The sequence below is a fragment of the Gymnoscopelus braueri genome, assembly GCF_963280865.1.
Source record: "Gymnoscopelus braueri genome assembly, chromosome: 6".
Lineage (NCBI taxonomy): Eukaryota > Metazoa > Chordata > Actinopteri > Myctophiformes > Myctophidae > Gymnoscopelus > Gymnoscopelus braueri.
This window is the reverse complement of record NC_137607.1, coordinates 22,353,254-22,371,683: the sequence shown is the minus strand read 5'-3', so window position 1 is coordinate 22,371,683 and position 18,430 is coordinate 22,353,254. Positions and strand designations below refer to the sequence as shown.

The 18,430-nt window shown below is 40.8% G+C and overlaps 2 protein-coding genes across 4 annotated transcripts in view; one reads left to right on the top strand and one right to left on the bottom strand.

Moving 5' to 3' along the window:
- The first annotated feature begins 579 nt into the window (after positions 1-579).
- LOC308087250 (small ribosomal subunit protein eS27-like) lies at positions 580-4,421 on the top strand. The gene is made up of 4 exons (XM_080431004.1): positions 580-715; positions 1,717-1,825; positions 2,314-2,424; positions 4,213-4,421. Exons 1-4 carry the CDS (start codon positions 710-712, stop codon positions 4,239-4,241), a joined length of 255 nt encoding a protein of 84 aa, XP_080287130.1. The 5' UTR covers positions 580-709; the 3' UTR covers positions 4,242-4,421.
- A 194-nt stretch (positions 4,422-4,615) lies between these two features.
- tpm4a (tropomyosin 4a) overlaps positions 4,616-18,430 on the bottom strand; it is a 30,658-nt gene continuing 16,843 nt past the window's right edge. For 2 of the 3 annotated variants that reach the window (XM_080431001.1, XM_080431002.1), the window contains 7 exons: positions 11,842-11,975; positions 11,045-11,162; positions 10,762-10,832; positions 10,594-10,669; positions 9,002-9,064; positions 8,121-8,190; positions 4,616-6,128 (listed from right to left, as the gene is read on the bottom strand). In XM_080431001.1, the coding sequence (XP_080287127.1) occupies positions 6,046-6,128; positions 8,121-8,190; positions 9,002-9,064; positions 10,594-10,669; positions 10,762-10,832; positions 11,045-11,162; positions 11,842-11,975 (615 nt within the window). In that variant the 3' untranslated portion in view covers positions 4,616-6,045. Of the gene's footprint in view, positions 6,129-7,052; positions 7,151-8,120; positions 8,191-9,001; positions 9,065-10,593; positions 10,670-10,761; positions 10,833-11,044; positions 11,163-11,841; positions 11,976-18,430 lie in introns of those variants that run through there. The other variant, XM_080431003.1, reaches the window with a different exon arrangement.

The window sequence follows — 18,430 nt, the reverse complement described above, 5'->3', positions numbered from 1 at the left end:
CAATACTGTTACAAGTAAAAGTCCATAATTCAAAATGAAATTTTATCAAAATATAAAGTACCAAAAGTAAAAAGTACTCATTATGCAGAGGGTCCCATTTCACAAGTTTTCAAATGTATAAAATGTATAAAAATACATTTAAAATAGCAGATCTACAATTTCACAATGCGTGGCATGGCAGCTTGTAAATCTGCTATGGCCGAAATGTAAATAAGGCTGAAGTGCAGGGTTGTGTTTTGTAATAATAATCAAAAGCTACAAAGTAACTAACTAAAGTGTTCAAATAATTGTAGTAGAGCAAAAGTATAATATTTGCCTTTGAGATGTTGTGGAGTAGAAGTAAAAGTACTGAAAATTGGAAATACTCAACTAAAGTAAATGTACCTAAAATTCTACGCAGTACTTGAGTAAATGTAATTAGTTACTTTCCACCACTGCTCCCGGGCTTTGGTCGTTTAAAAACGAAAAAACAAACAAACGAGCGAATGTAATGCTTTTATCCATAGACTGACATGTCATATACGAGTTATATGTCATCAAACAGTGGCTCCGCCTGCTCATTTAAATACAACCAGCTGACAGACGTGTTGTTGTAGGAGGATCAGTTCATAGTTACTGTCGGGTTTCACTTTTAGTCATATCATAACTCTATGGTTTAGTGCTCTGTGTTTCTCACTTTTTCGATTTGGAAGTAACGTTTTGAAGAAAAATGCCTGTGAGTAAATTGTTGTTTGCTTTTATATACAAACATGTTGCATTCCATCAATGCATCTTCTTTGTATTTGTATATGTCTACTTGTCAAACAAAAATTGTCTAGAGTTTGTAATATATATTTTTTAATAAATATATGTTTTAGTTTCATATGTTTTTATAGTGTAATCTTGTAGAACTCAACTGTCAGAAAACTTTGGGGTACATGGATATTAACTGCATGACGTTTGAATTGCAACACACACACACACACACACACACACACACACACACACACACACACACACACACACACACACACACACACACACACACACACACACACACACACACACACACACACACACACACACACACACACCTGTTGTATATAGGACAATATGTAACTGTAATAATATCATAAAGGATGGAGCTGGGTCATGCCTAGACATGCCCCTTTTTATTTCCCTGACAATTCTCTCCTCAGACAGTAGGGGGCATTATAACTCCAAAATTCAATTGAATTTGGAGACAGTGTGGCTGAATATATACTTGCTATACTTGCTGAATATATTATCTATTGCAGTGGTTCTCAACCAGTGGTCCTTCAGGGGGTTCCAGGTGGTCCCCAGCTAAATGATGGGGAGTTGGTAACCAAATGGACCCTTATAGATCTTTAACTCTTGAGAGTGTAAAATGATACCAAATGGACTTAATTTTACTCTCTCAGGAGTTAAATTATTGTTAAACATCTGCATTACTTAATTTACAAGAAGTCTATACACAATTAGAGAATGTAGAAGAATATTTATTTTGATCAATCTCTCCTAATGGTACCACATCAATACAGCATGGAATTGTGGACAAAATATTATCCAATGACAACAAAATATAAGTTTTGGATCTTAGAGTCTAAATCTCATCAAATAGTGGTTCCGTGGCTCAAATGCCAAGTAAATAATGGACCTTGATATGAAAAGGGTTGAAAACCACTGATCTGTAGTATTTGTTCATCCCCATTGTAGCTGGCCAAAGACCTGATGCACCCCAGTCTTGCAGAGGAGAGGAGAAGACACAAGAAGAAGAGGCTTGTTCAGAGTCCCAACTCTTACTTTATGGATGTCAAATGCCCAGGTAAAACAGCACTGTGTGTTTTACCCAGAGATCACACCAAGTGATTAATATCTTCCCAAATCCAGACAGACAAATCAAACTTGTTTTTTTTTAATCATTGTTTCTCAAAGTGGGGTCCGGGGACCCCCAGGGGTCCTTGAGGGGGGTTCCAGGAGATCCCCAGCAAAATGTGTTAATATAGCATCACAGTAATTTTAACCTTTTATACTTTGGCTATTTAAAAATAGCAGATCTACAAGCTCATAGCGCGGCACCGAGTGCCGCGCTATGAGCTTGTAGATCTGCTATTTCTGAAAAATCGTGAACATTTGTGCAAACCTTGAATATATATATATATTTTTAAGCGAACATTTGTAACTCAAATCTTTGCTTCTGGGGGTCCCTGGAACAAAATATTTGAGATGGTGTCCACAGCCAAATTATCATTTTGGGGGTCCTTGACATGAAAAAAGTTTGAGAACCACTGTTCTAAATAGTCTTTTGCTCAGGCTGCTACAGGATCACTACGATCTTCAGCCATGCCCAGGGAGTGGTGCCATGTGAGGGCTGTTCCTTACTGCTGTGCCAGCCTCGCGGGGGGAAATGCCAACTGACTGCAGGTGGATCATTCATTACTTTACATTGAAGAGAACAGCATGTCACAGTGTGGACATTCATTGCCTGTCATTTTCCTGAGCTTGTCAGTGAAATGTATATGTTTGTGTTGTATAGACCAGTGGTTCTCAACCTTTTCAGGCCGCGACGCCCTAAAATAATGTTATACTTGAACTGGGGACCCCACCCCACTGATAAGCACTTGGAATTGTAGGCATTACATTTAGTGTGACTCGGTTCCACAGATAAATATTGTGAAAATAGCCGATCTACAAGCTCACAAGGCCTCGCAACGTAGATCGACTATTTTCTTTTTTTTTTTACTCTTTCTTATATTATTTGACAATTTGGTCAATGTTTGACCAGTTTTTGCCGGACCCAGGGGGTCTCGCTTACATGAGGCTTTGAACCTGTTTTCTCCATACATGGGCATGGTCACTTTGTCCTTAGGCCCCAGCCATAAAAGTCTGTCCCCCTTTCGTCCATTCATGGGCATGTTTTGTACCTGTTTTCTCCATACATGGGCAAAAAACAGGTTTTGGTCACTTTGTCCTTAGGCCCCAGCCATAAAAGTCTATCCCCCTTTCGTCCATACATGGGCATGTTTTGTACCTGTTTTCTCCATACATGGGCAAAAAACTGGTTTTGGTCACTTTGACCTTAGGCCCCAGCCATAAAAGTCTATCCCCCTTTCGACCATACATGGGCATAGACACAGGCTGACACGTCATGTGAAGTCTGGGTCTGTCAGAACCAGGTCTCCTGGTCTTGTTATAGTATAGTTTGTTGATTACTTTTGATGCAGTAATGGTATTTTTTTCATTTCCCCCCCATTTCTTGTTTAGTTATTACCTTAAATTGACACTTTACTGTCATCTGGGGACCCCCCCAAAATCATGTGGGGTCCCGACCCACAGGATGAGAACCACTGGTATAGGTCAACAGACATGTCTATAAGGCAGACCTGCGACTATGTTGGGAGATCAGATCGGGTGACGATGGGTGATGTCTCTGTTTAAAAGTTGCTCCAAACACCTCATGCACTACAGTAGGGGTGCAACAGTTAATTGAACAAATCGATTTAATGTATTATTATTGATCATCAATCATTTAATAAAATAATCAATCTGTTTTCGAAAAGTGAATTATATATTTTTCCTAAATAGTGAAAATATTCAAACAAGTCACTATGCAAAGCATTGTGAACTTGTAGATTGGCTATTTTCACTATTTCTGCACGACACCATTGTGCGACAAAGTATAAAACAACACTTAATAAGTGGTTAATCGATTGATATACATGTTGATATACAAAAATATATTAAAAAAAACGCGGTTCTCAATTTTCTCTGATTAACTGGTCTATAAAATAAATACAGGATGGGAGAATGGAAGGTTAACGTCCCAGTGGGACAGAACTGAGGGCTTGAAAATGTGTGCAATCCCATTAGAGGTGAATGTTGCAAAGTTGCACTCAATTCATGTTCAGCCTTCACCAGTTTTTCAGCATGTATTGTTTATTTTTATGTCTAGTTTCAGGTTGCCTTATAGGCTTATGTATATTCTTATTTATTGAAGTAAAAGGAGCTGGATTTCAACAATGTTTTGTTGTCCAAACTGTACATTGTACCCAACCTCATAGTATAAGGTGCAACCATGTCTGTAGCTGACAGCACTGATGGAAGCCGCTCAGAGAAAAGGACACGTGTTGACATTTGCTCAGATTTGGCTCGACGTTGTGCTTTTTCTACAATGAAATGCTTAACCTGAATTGTTCCACTTTGTCCCTCTAGGTTGCTCCTTCAGAAGAAAACAATGCTAGGCTGCTCCTTCAGAAGAAAGACACACCACAGGCCATTGTTTGGCATCAAACATGCATGGACCATGCCTGAATGAGTTGTTTACCATCAGGTCCACTCTCAAAAGGGCTTTCTTTTATTTTTATTTTGTTTTGTAGCTTTTCCTTCCTTGTACAAAACATAAACTTGTTTACTTAATCACACTAACTTGGAACACTATCTTTCTTTGGTTTAGGATTACATTTGTGGGGGATAAAATTGTGATAATATCCGTGATATTTAAGTCATGTTACAGTATGTAGGACTTGACACAGAATTATTGTTGAATGGTTCTTTTGTATGCCAATTAAATATGCATTTTGTTATAAAGATATGGTAAGTAAAACAGTCAGTGAAGTTGTTTTGTAAAAAATTTATTAAGTTGAAAGTGGGGGCAAGTGAATGAAATGCTTCAAAACCAGATACATGTTATGTTAGGCTTTTTCATGGCTTAAGAGTGAAATACAACCATGATCACCTGCAACAACAAATATAATATTTTATGGTTTTATAATCTCTGGCATGTGTATTCTTTGGTTTCAAGAGTGCCCCTGCCAAAAAAGTGGTGTAAAAATCTGAACAATACAACTTCTCATTGACCATACCTAACGTTAATCTACTATATACAACAAGTATCCACGGTTTACAAAACTTGACTCAGGCTCCAGTGGTTTTAAGGTTCATTACACACTGCAAAACCCTGAGTGATAATTTAACTCGGAGAGTGTGGTCCCACGTGTCCATTTTTACAATCCGAGTTAAATTAAAAACAAGGCATTGCAGTGTAATAAGAGCATATACTGTAATGCTATGAAATATAACTCAGCCATTACAGGAAACATCAGTGGACAGGTCAATGTCATGGAAAGGTAGTGTTTTGAAGAAATATGACAAAATATGTCGGTGCATGACACATGTGCACATATTGTATTTGATAAAAAACACATTGGTTCTACACATTGCCATAATGTACATGGTTTGAAAAAGCTTTTGACATACTGTATTTGCATAGATTCTGTTCATCTTGAACAGACAGGTACTGCAGGATCATTTATGAGGGGCAGAGTAATTTTTTGCTTCCACTTTTAATGTATGAAATGTGAACGAAGTATTTCACATTGAAGATAATACGTATAGCATTATTTCACACCGAGCACCAGAGATGAATGTATATTTTCCATGTGGTCACCTGTCCACATGACCGTAATGTTGTTTACACACAGATGTATTAAGAATAGAAATAACTGTCAAGATGGCACAGAGGAGCCTGTGATCAACATCAAAGTTTGTTTTGCATGTAGGTAGTCTATCCCCATCCTCATTTAACACCACCAGATGGCGCTTGTGAGCCACACTCTAATGGCGACCAAGCAAATGTAATCTATTCTATAAGACAAGATTCTACAGTATAAGCTTTGAAAATGTGACACTAGAAAAGGTTTAAACTCTTGAGTGACCAGATCAAAAGGTAATGGGTGTTTTGCAAATATATTCTTTGTCCATTCTTTATACAAAAGTGGTCAAAAACAGCTCCTGATAGAGAAAGTCTGCAAACATAGGACAACATACAAAAATGGTGATGTGTTCTGAATGATTTTGTCAGCTCAAGAATGTCATTGCAGAAATAAAGTTGTGCCTTAGAATGAAAAAATAAAATGAAAAAACTTAGGGTACTAAGTATTAAGTTAATCCCCTTCTCCCTGGAGAATAAGACTTTACAGCTCAAAATGTGGAATGGAGTTGAACATTGATGGAATGTAGCATGAATATCTCATCCTCTCTGTGTGCTTATAAGCTGTTGAGCTCCTGCAAAGTCTGGTCCAGGACTTGATGCATGCCCAGATTCTCCTCTTTGGCAAATGATAGTTTTTCTAGAGAGAAAGGCACAGAAAGAGAGATGTTAAAACGCAATTAAAGAATCAATACCACTGAAACAATTGCAATTATATAACACATTTTTTGTCACGAGGAAAAGAATATTCCACACAAAGCATGGCTCTTTCACAGTGCTTTGCCTGTGCATTGAACAGATGTTTTGCATAACTGCTTTGGTTATGTTAAGTTGTTCCACATGCAAAATAAAAAACCCAGCCCCATATAATAATTATATTATTAATATATAAATGTGCATGCATAAAGTGCTGATTGTTACTCTGCATTAGTAAAATGGTCTACTGATTCATGAAAACCCTGTGTATTAGAATGTAGAGATCATTCATTGTATTAAGATGTTGTTTTAGTGTTGTTATCAGTATAAATACACACTAGAAAACAAAACACACACAGGAACCCATGAATGGGTCCCCATAAACACAACGGGGCATTATTTGACATTAGGGTCATCACAGTGAGGGGCACACTGCACACATTCATGCTAACATCAAATAAAGTCTCACCTTATAAAGTACGACTTGTTGATACTAGGTATCATAATAGAGATGGATGATGTAAGAGCAAACTGTTCCCCAGCCTTTTACGTAGTGTATTTGTTCAAAATCATGTAACTGGTTGACTGTTTAATTCTATATCAAGCTACAATATAAACTTAAGTAAAAAACTGAAAGAAGAAAGAAAGAAAGTGGCAATGTAGGAAAGGAAAATACTTTTAATGAATTGAATTGAACTATCTGTGCACTGATTGTCTTGCACAGTGAGATGGACAGAAGGCACCAGAAAAGGATGAGAGAAAAGGTAGAAATTCAGAAAGTCTTCTAGAAGCGTGAAAGAAAGAGAGAGAGAGAGAGAGAGAGAGAGAGAGAGAGAGAGAGAGAGAGAGAGAGAGAGACCCAGGGAGAGAGAGGGAGAAGTATCTACAGAGAGGTCATGTCATTGAGGGCATGGTCCAGCTCCTCACTGATGGCCTTATACTTGAGCTTCTGAGCATATAGTTCATCTGGAGGTCAAAGGTTGACAGGAAGTACAGGCAGATGCCATGGACGGCAGCAACAGGGCAGAAAGAGAATGAAAGATGGGAGGCAAAGAGCGACAGAGGGAGAGATAGGAGAAAAAAAGACAGAACAGCATTTTTAAGATGCAGAAATGTGCTGAAGAATGAACGATACATATCTGCGGCTCACAAACATGAAACAAAAACACGTTGCAAGCCCTTTTGCTGAGTGACAGCTTTGAGCATTTAAGTCTGGACTAAATATCTCATAAAGGGGCCCCAATAACTCCCATAAACTAAGTTGCCTGTGGTTCAACAACTAAATAATGCTGACCTAAAAACATTTGAGCACATTCTGTCCTCTTCGCAGCACAGCAGACCTAGCCTAGTTGTTCCCCAAGAAAGGAGGGCCTTGCACTTGTAGGAGAAAAGGGCCACTGCATAGTTCTTTACACTGGAGACCCGGGCTGAATTTTATTAGCTTGTCTTAGTAAGGAGTTTCCATGCGTTTGGCAAGGAAACCTTTTCTTTCGAGAGAAAATATTTCCAAACTTGCTGAAACGGGACACCCCTGGGCTGGGACCCACGTCAAAATGTACTGCGTAAGGATAAGGGACGTTTGCATTAAATGCAATGTTGGACTGGACATAATGGAGGGTTGGGTAACAAGGCCCCCCTTGACCTAGAAGAAACTACACCAAACTGCTCACTTGGGGTTCCCCGACGACGCTTGACAGGTCTGCTTATTCACTGACAGTGAATGCGTCACTACATCCTAAGCATTTGTTTTCATTTAAGAGCTATAGTCAGTCTGAGAGAAAGGCCATGCTACTGAAAGAATGAATACCTGACCCCCATCATTTTTATCCACAAATTATATAGCATATTTTGCTTAAAAAGAAACCATGGAAAAAAACAGAACCTATTTTCTCTGAGCATTTTATTAAATGTGTGTGTGTATACTGTGCTCTCATACCTTCCAGGTCATCAATGGACTTTTCCAGTTTGGCCACTGTCCTCTCAGCAAACTCTGCACGGGTCTCAGCCTGGTGAGAGGAACACAGAAATAGTTACGTCAGGCTTTGTGACAAATTTGATCTAGAACGGTCAGTTGCCTTTGTAATTGAAGTCCTCGCTGCTTGTTAAGTATCAACAATGTTAGACATTAAGCTAATCATCTGGGGACCCCCCCTGAGCCACAGGTTGAGAACCACTGGTGTAGACCAGTGTTTGTCAACCTTTTTGGTGCCAAGGCACCCCTGGCATAGCCAAAAGATCCCAGGGGAGGCACGTGGTTGTCTACACTGTAGACAACCACGTGCCTCCCCTGATACACATGGGGTCGCAAACCACTTCTTTTCACCTGACAGCGATGAGTTTTATTGGGAGAGCATAGTGTGTGCAGAGATTCACTCCCCGCTTTACAGGCGCCCTGAGTCTGTCACCAACCAGTAGGAGTTGCTTGTGCAGTGGCGAGGGCATAAACCTTCATTTATTCATTTCAGATTAAATTATTTGAACCTGAAAGCATTTTGTAAACTGCAGTGGACACATTCAGCAGCTTCAATTTGCCAGGACTAATGTCTGAAATAATTCAATTTCCTTGCGTAAATAACATTGTGGCAAACAAAAGTGCAAGGTGAAAGTAAACGTAGTGTTCACTTACACTAGCCTACGTTTTATTTGCTCATGCTGCTAATACATTGAACTAATTGGGCTGGACATTAGCCACCGCATATTCTTTAAAGAGTGCCAACAGTTCTCAGTAAAAGCCTAGTAGTGCAACAACATTTCCTGTTTTTTGTGCATTGACATTGTGTGTGTGTAGTGTGAACACCCCCAGCAGAATTGTCTCACCTCTTTCAGCTTGTCACTGAGAACCTTGATCTCTTCCTCATACTTGTCCTCTTTTTCTGAGTACTGTTGAAAATCACAGACACGACAAGAGTTTATTTATAGCGGAGATGCACGTGTGGTTGTGAATGGACACAGTGTAGCTGTGTCTGTAGGACCAGATGGTTAATATCTCTCTTGGCGAGGGGGGAGGGTAATTCTCCCTTTGGATGAGTGGTAGGTGTTCCCCAAGTGGGAGACCCAATTTTGAATCCAGGTGGTTACACACAGTGGTGGGAAAAGTACTCAAGTGTTTTACTTAAGTAAAAGTATCAATACTGCAAAGTACTCTGTTACAAGTAAAAGTCTGGAATTCAAAATTTACTTGAGTAAAAGTACAAAAGTGTTGGTATCAAAATCTACTGTACAAGCTCACAACGCGTCGCGATACGACGCGTTGTGAGCTTGTAGATCGGCTATTTTCAAATAGCCTAGGTATAAAATAGGGCTAAAGTGGTTAGTATGTTTTATAATGTAATAATCTATATCTGCAAAGTAACTAGTAACTAATGTTTTCAAACTATTGTAGTGGAGTAAAAGTACAATATTTGCCTCTGAGGTGTAGTGGAGTAGAAGTAAAAGTACTGAAAACTGGAAATACTCCAGTAAAGTAAAAAGTACAGTACTTGAGTAAATTTACTTAGTTACTTTACACCACTGGTGGTTACACAAGCATGTTGCTTCACACTCGCTCGTTCACTTACACACATTTATTTACATAGAAAAGGCCAACGTTTCAGCAGTCCATACTGCCTTCATCCGGGTTCGGGACTAGTCTGACTAGTCCCGAAGCACCTTGCCAATACAGCTATGTGTTTTCGCTCTACACAAACATGCAACCACACACATGCATGTGGATACACACAGATGGCATGGCATGGTATCGCCATGGGTACTGGGAACATGGCATGCTGTGTTGTTCCCAACCCAAGGCAGAGCCTGGCACTGTGATAATGTCAAACAAGGCATTTCATGTTTTGCTGAAGCGAGAGCAATCTTGTGTCAGGGCTTGGCACCCTGTCAGACTGCCTGCCTGTGCCTGGGGAGGAATGTACTGTAGAAGTCTGGGCAGGTTTCACACTGTGTGCCCATCACTGCAGAGTGTTTCAAATAAACCCCCACAGACCAATTTGTTAGATGTTTAGTGATTTCAGTAAGTGGTCTGCAACCATATACTTATAATAGTTATCTATCAAATGACCTTCACGTTGAGGTTTTGATCTAAACAATTTCTGGAGAAAATAATAGGTTATAGTTGGTTCCACTAGGTTCTTTGCACAATTATAATGAAGGCAGTCTGCTCTCTTTAAGGATGAGGTATGCCTCCCTGAAATGACTGTCCCTTTAATATTAAGGATGGGTTCAAATGTCAGAACACAGGGAACTTCTTGTAGTGGGATCAGACCTCTGCCAAATAGTATTTACAAGTAACTATGTGCTTGTTTATACCTGTGCCAGATAGGTGGATTTGTTGTCAATTAAACTCAGAAACTCGATTGAACATCCTTCTGTTATTACAATCCACAGGGTTCAAACTCTGTTCTGTTCACACTCACCTTCTCAGAAGAAGCTTCTAGGGACTTGAGGTTGTTGGTCACATTTTTTAGCTCTTCCTCCAAGTCGCTGGCTTTACTGTCGGGAGGGAGGGGGACCACAGATAGATGTTTAGCTCTGATCCTGGAATATACAGTATTGTGTTAAGGTGAAGGGTATGTTGTACTTACAGTTCTGAGACCTCAGCTCTTTCCTCAGCCCGCTCCAGCTCTCCCTCTAGAATCACCAGCTTACGGGCCACCTGAAAATGGCAAATTTTGTTCATATCATCTTAACACTATTCTGACAATAGTCATAATCGCTCATAAGAAGAAAAATGCTGAATTCATACTGCTTGCCAAAAATAGCCAATTGACAAGCTCACAATGCATTGCATTGCAATGTGTTGTGAGCGTGTTGATCGGTATGCAGTGCTAGAAAAGGGGTCACCACATCTGTCTACTTCTGACTCACCTCCTCATATTTGCGGTCAGCCTCCTCAGCAATGTGTTTGGCCTCCTTCAGCTGCATCTCTTGTATCTCCATCTTCTCCTCGTCCTTACACGCCCGGTTTTCAATCACCTTCATCCCTCTAATTGCATAAGAGACACACAAAGGTTAAAGACACTCAGATCTGGACTTAAACGCAATCACTTGTAAGTAGGCTTATTGGTCTGTGTACAATACACACACACACACTGTAGAAATACACTTCCCAACACCAGGCCATGAAACTTTTTATATTACCCTATATATCTCTAACTCAATATCTGACATTATGGTGTAATTTGGTGGTCATAGACCAAGGTCAAGAATGTCAATTATTAATTAACACATTTTTCATACATAACTTCAGTACTATTCATCGCATCATCATCAAATATGATATCCACACACATACAGAGATGTGTGGAATTCACAGACAGACAGACAGACAGACAGACAAATGAAGCTCTACTACTGCTAGAGATAAATGAAAATATAGTGTACACGTACAACACACACATTCGCTTACACAGAGGCACACAGTCGAGCGTGGGAGTGTGTGAGCACGCACGCATGCACACACGCACGCACGCACGCACGCACGCACGCACGCACGCACGCACGCACGCACGCACGCACGCACGCACGCACGCACGCACGCACAGGACAGACTCTGCACTGTCACAAGACAACTGCAGAGACAGAAAACCGAGGCTGATCCTGGACCCCCTGACTCCTTTTTCTCTCAATTGTCTGTAATTCAAAGTAATGTGAACTCGACTGACCTCTCGCTTTCGTCCGCAGCCTTCTCGGCCTCCTCCAGTTTCTGCAGTGCCGTGGCCAGCCTCTCCTGGGCCCGGTCCAACTCCTCCTCCACCAGCTGGATACGACGGTTCAGAGCTGCTACATCGCCCTCCGCCTGAGAGAGAGAGAGAGAGAGAGCAACAGAGGTCATACACCCATCCAACCTTGCTTTTCCTCTCCATCCAACCCCATTATCCAACTTGTGTGCACAGGTGGGCCTCCCCCCTCCACACTGAAACATCATAGGTGTTCCTCTAAAGATTGTAAAAAGGGACGTTCATAGTTAAACCAGGATTGAATGAGGTTTGAAAAGGGGAGAGGAATGGACAGAGGAATGCACAGTAAAATCGCCAGTGCTCATTTAACTCTGAAGAGATACAAATGGAGCCATTTACAGTTAAATGAATGCAAAATGTTTTACTGTGATTGAGAATGAGCAGAAATGGGAACAGCTGAGGAGAAAGGGTTTAACCACTTTGTATGAATTCACGTTCGGAGTAAGGAATTTAATAAAAGGAGTTAAGTGTATTTTTTAGGCAAAATGAAATTTTAGGCAAAATGAAATTTTAGGCAAAATGAAAGTAAATTGTGAGGTCACAATTACCATGACTTATCAGTCAAGTCAGTTCATCCTTGAGTGGATGTTTGTACAAAATGTGAAGAAATACCCTCAAGGTGTTCCTGAGATTGGTTTTGTTATGTATGTTTCTTTTTCATTTTTGGTTTGTTTTGTCTTCTTCTCTTTCATTTGTGTTTTGTCTATCTGTTAAATCCTGTTTTTTATTGTTCTTGAAATACCGTATGTGAGGAAAAAAGGTTTTAAAAGGTGTTCCTGAGATATCGCGTGCACGATAACTGGCAGGCAGATGTATGTATGGACAGACGGATGGACGGACTCCGGACGGTCACAATGCATAATGCCTCAGCTGTGGCCAGCGGAGGCATAATAAAGAGAGGGATGAAAGTTCAGAGAGCAATTTTAATCTTCTCTGACAGCATGGTGTCATATTTTAGACACTGTCCATTACACTCTCCGGATCACTAACAGCGTGAGGAAGTGAAAAACACGGGCTCTTATATAGTCTGCCCCTCAGAGGAGCACCGCTTCTTCACCATGACCTCACTCCCCTTTCTCAAAAGCATCCTTCACACTGTAGAGTTCATTTAACTCTGAGTGTACAAATGTAACCGTACGGTCCATTTGGTGACATTTATTTTACACGCGGGGAGTTACAAATGGATACATGAACACTGAGGATTTTCTTGTGCAGACTAAGAATACGGTTGTTGTTGAGGTAGGATGGTTTTCGCTTGAGGGTGCCTTCGGGAAAGTAGGACATACCTCAGATCCTTTAGAGGGATCGAATTCCAAAATACACAACCTAAAGAATGCAACCTGGATTCAGTAATTGAGATCGCAATAACACAGCTTATGTAAGTCATACGATGACTCCTAACTTTCATAGTGTGTTAGGGTCTTTTTCAAGAATTTTACAGACTTTTCCAAAATAATCAAAAATAGCCGTTCTACAAGCTCACAGCTTGTAGATTGACTATTTAGTATCAAATAACTATTACAAAAAACGTGTCACCGCCCCATCTCTCTCCCCATTTCCTGTCAACCTACTTTCCTATCAATAAAGGCAGAAAAAGATCCCCAAAAAAATAATAATAAATCACACTTTAGACCCTTTAGAGCTTAAGTGGTTAACATCCACAGCAGCAGTAATTTTGTTTATGTGTCACGTTATTCAAATGGTAGAAATCCCATAATAATGAGAATTCACCGCAATTTTGAGACACTACTAGCTTGTCATGAAGTATTATCAGCTCAACTAAGTCACTACAGTAGTAAGGCCTAGGATGAGAAAGCCATCTTTATCCAGGGCCTTACTCTCTGTATCAACTGAATAATTACTGAGGTTATACAAACTCCCCATCACAGTTCCCCAGGGGGCGTGGTTGATATTGAATTCAAATAAAGAAGTTGAAATGAAGCAGAAAATCAATCGGACAGATACCATCTGTGTACAATGAGAAACTGGGATACAATAACCTCTTCTTTGAGCTCTCTGGGGTGACTCATGTTTCATATATCAGTGTTGGAGCAGAGCCGGTTGCATAAGAAATTAATTGCAAACAGCCGGAGATCCTTGGAAGATCTTTTATTGACAGTCTCGCAAGAAACATGAGTATTAACAGCCGCTGATTTTCCAATCTCTCCACAATTTAGGCATTTGCCAATTCTCCCCATGTTTGTAGTCCCTGTCACTGCCCACCCTGTCACTGCCATCTCTGTCACTGCCAAGTTGTGCCAACCCCTACTTATTCATCTTGAGGAGCGTGTAGACAAACTTCTCCTCCAATACACATGAAGTCGCCATGAAGTCCCACCCGGCTTCCCATCCACAAACACAGGCATTTGTGTTTGTTTGGAACGGCCAAACCGGGGGCACCGTGGAGGAGTCGAACCCCTAGTATCCACAGTAGTCTGAGAGTTGAATTAACACTACACTGTCACACATTACACTCAGAGTTAAGTTTAACACATTTTACTGTGCAAGTAGGAAAATAAAAGGGCTACTCCTCTGCCTTTGGTAAACAATGAAGAGCAGCAGAGGCAAACAGAGACGCATAAAGGCATTTCCTTTCTGTTGCTCAGGGAGTTTATCCAATAGCCAACCCCCTACGGAGCCACATTCAAACAGAGTTGACCCTGACCTCTCTGATTCAAAAGACTTCACTGGACACATCTACTATCTAGTCACATTTACCATGTTATATTAAATTACTGTATTAACATTCAATGTTGTTACAAATGGAACGGGATATTTCCATGATTGTACTACTGTTGCCAAAGATGGGTTTGTCTTCACTGACCCGCATTAAGAACTGTGTGTGTGTGTGTGTGCTCTCTCACCATGCCAAAAGCACAACTTCATTCCCTACTACAGTGAAGTAGAAGCCTGCACTGGACAAACAGACACTATTTTTCCACATAATTACAGAGTGTGTGCAATAATTTTAAAGCTAATCTAGCCCAGAGTTCAGTAGCTGGTAAAGTCTGTAAATCAGCCAGTCAGTCAAGTAGACAAACACCAAAATTCAGTTGACAGGCACAAAATGACAGCACAAAAAGGTCATGCTGACAGATAATAATGTCACTCAGACTGAGACTTTATTTACGATAGAGGAGGAGAAAGAACACCAGAGATCAATGGAGATAACTTACAGAGCACATGGGGAAAGCTAATGACTATTTTGTGCAGACCGCCATTCCATTCCATTCCACTCTGTCATAGACTGACCATTTTTCAGACATGCCTTCCATTGGCGCCGGAAATGGAAAATAAAGTGGCGGGCATTAATAGTGGGCGTGGCCAGATGTTGATGTTCCGAGGTTCACTGTCAGTTTTGGTTTAGCTCCGAAGAGCGTAAAAATGTAACCACATGGACTCCTCCGAGTTTAATTAACTATAAGCACTTTAATGTGTTAGATGACAATTGTAAGTAGCTCTGGATTCCTTTTTTTACCACTGAGTTTTTTTTACCATCTCGCCTCTCGCTCTGGTCAGCAGCATGTTGCTTTAGCAGCTGGACATTAATGTCTTCTGCTCTTGGCTTTGTATGAAAGCATTTCCTGCACAGCCTCCTTTGTGTATCCAACTTTTCTCATGGCTGCGCACGATCGATGGGTATTTCTTCCAGTTGTTCACACCATGTAGCAATTACAACTACGTTCTTTCTGCGCATGTGTTTATACTGTTGTGTGTGTGTGAGACACACAACGTCAGGGCACTAAGGGCGTGCCAGAAATACAAATACACAAAATCTATACATCCTGTAAATGGTTGTATCCTGTGCTTCACGTTAATTCTTGCAGCTCGAGCCCAGAGAGCATCTGAAGATTTGTGTATTACGCTAACCGTATACAGTTGATCACGGCTTCAGCGCAGCAATACAACAGAAACGGTCGGTGAGAGCAGGCAGTACACAACCATTTGTGCACAGAATATCTCAAGAAACCCCCCTTCCGGTGCCTGTCATCTTCTTCCCTCCTTCTTTCTGTCTTTTCTTCCTACTGTATATAGCCTTACTATTCCCAGCTGGCGGCCAGTAAGGCAGTATTTCATTATACTCTGTTGTACTACGGTGTTGCATGCCAAAAATAGCATATCTACAATCTCACGACACGTCACGACGTGATGCGTTGTGAGCTTGTAGATCAGCTATTTTTGGTGCATGAGTGCTCAACTAAACAAATCAAGCTTAAAGGAGTACTTCACCCAAAACAGATATTTTTTTTCCTATTAGTTACTCACCCCGTGAATACAAGGAGAATTTTCATTTGCACATCACATTCCTTTTCGGTTCTTCCAAAACATTACTTTAAGCTGCTAAATTTTACGTTTTAATTCACTTCCGGTGCAAACCGTGTCATGCACGAGCAAGGAACGCGGTGCCGGGGCAACAGGAGCTCAGTTCACATGCACACACCTGCCCAGGCGTGTGCATGTGAACATTTGCGTCATTCGTGTGACAATTAACCACGGAAGTGAATTAAAAGGTTACATTTTCGAGTTTATAAACAGACTTTTGAAAAAAGGTTTGCTGCTGTTAATCCTGGCCCCCTATTTTTTCCCAATTCTCTTCTTTTGCAACTCTATTTTCTTTGCTTTTGAATTCTTCATTCACTGTAAAGGAATGAGATAGACATTTAAATTATCTTTGTATTCAAGCCAACACAGGGTGTGTAAGTGATAGGGAAAGTCATTTTTGGGGTGAAGAACCATTTCAACCTATTTATGGAGAGCTGTAATCTACGTGTCACCATGAACCCCGGGGCGCATGGGGCAAATGAGGCAGAATATACTGTATGCGGAGCCTGAAACAACAGATCGTGTTATTTCCTGAGTAAAGCAATGGGCCGGGGAGAATGCCCTTCACATGCAAACAAACATTCTATTCATGCGCTGCAGGTCAACTCAACAGGCAGGCTGGACGCTGTAAAAAAGCGCCAGAAACACTCGAGCAAAAATACACACATGCAAACACTGATGCATGTCTAAAGCGTGCACGCACGCACACACACACACACACACACACACACACACACACACACACACACACACACACACACACACACACACACACACACACACACACACACACACACACACACACACACACACACAATTGCCAGCTAGCAGCCGTCTGTTTCCCATCGTTAAATGTTTTTGTGTTGACACAAAATGGGGTCAAATGAATTTACCACTAAAACAAATAGTATAGATTGTTTGTTTGTGTGTTGACTATTTAAATATCAACACACAAACAAAGTGTGTGGGTGACTTGTCTGTGTGCTCCTGCTCTCTACAGTGTGGGGGATCGCCTCACAGACACATGCTAGTCTCTCAAGCCAGACAACTCTTCCACAATCACTGAATGCTATTGCTACAGTCTGTATTAACTCCACCTCACAAAAGTTGTGACAGGAAGCTGTCATAATTATGTTTGTCATTTCTTTAAAAAAAATATTTTAATATACCTTTAAAATATATATATTTTAATTTCCATTTCTGCTAAGCAGCAGCAAGCTAGATTGATTGATTGATTGAATACTTTATTAACGGTTTGCAAAAGGTGCAGGGGTACAGTTATACAATAATGCTAAAAGGAAGGCACAAAAAGCCCCCAGGGTTTGTTTCCATTGTGGTCCTGTGTATTCAATTCATCAAGACATATACCTATACAAGAAATCATCAATACTCTGAGCAATAAAAGTATATTTAGAGAAAAACAGTGGGTTTCTTGTCAAGGTCCAGTTGCAAATTGCAGACAGGTGCCCTTTTATGGCGGTTTTGATAGGCTTAATTAGTTTGGTTTATTTATGTAACTACAAAAGCGAAACGGAAGTGTGGGGGGGGGATCATCCGCTTTCTAAGCATTTTAAGTGCTTCCCATGCATTAAAGAATTGTGTGCGCCAACAGTGTGTCTCTGGAGAGATTAGACACAGGCAGTCATGTGTTAAGAAACATGTCCATACAGTATTATGTGTCTTCATGCCTCCTGGTCTTTCATCCATGTCCAGAGAAGAAGATAGGACCTTTCCTGTGGCATGCTGCATTGCTGCTAGTGCATGTACATGTACAGCAGTGGCTCTCAAACTTTTTCGTGTCAAGGACCCCCAAATTGATATGTATTTGGCCGCGGACCAGACCGTGTGCCAGGGACCCCAAGAACCAAAGATTTGTGTTAAAAACGCTATCCATTCATCTGTTTTTACGTCTGGAGACTCCAGTCCAGGACAGTTTTCAGACTGGCTCAGCTCTGGACCCATTTTATTTGGCGTTAGGGACCCATTGCGACCGCATGCCCTTGCTGACGTCGACCCCAAGTCGGGTTCGAAACCCACGACCTTCCGCATGAAAGGCGTATGTATACGTCTAACTAACCACTACATTAGGGCGGCCCCCACAACCAATGATGTACAGTATGGCTGGCATTCTGAGGTCTCAGAGGGACAGGAAAAAAGCATTAAAGTTATGTTATTTCAGCTGAGAAAGTGT

Coding starts and splice junctions, on each gene's coding strand:
- LOC308087250 (XM_080431004.1), top strand. Junction 1,826..2,313: donor TATGGATGTCAAATGCCCAG/GTAAAACAGCAC, acceptor TCTTTTGCTCAG/GCTGCTACAGGATCACTACG. Junction 2,425..4,212: donor GAAATGCCAACTGACTGCAG/GTGGATCATTCA, acceptor TTGTCCCTCTAG/GTTGCTCCTTCAGAAGAAAA.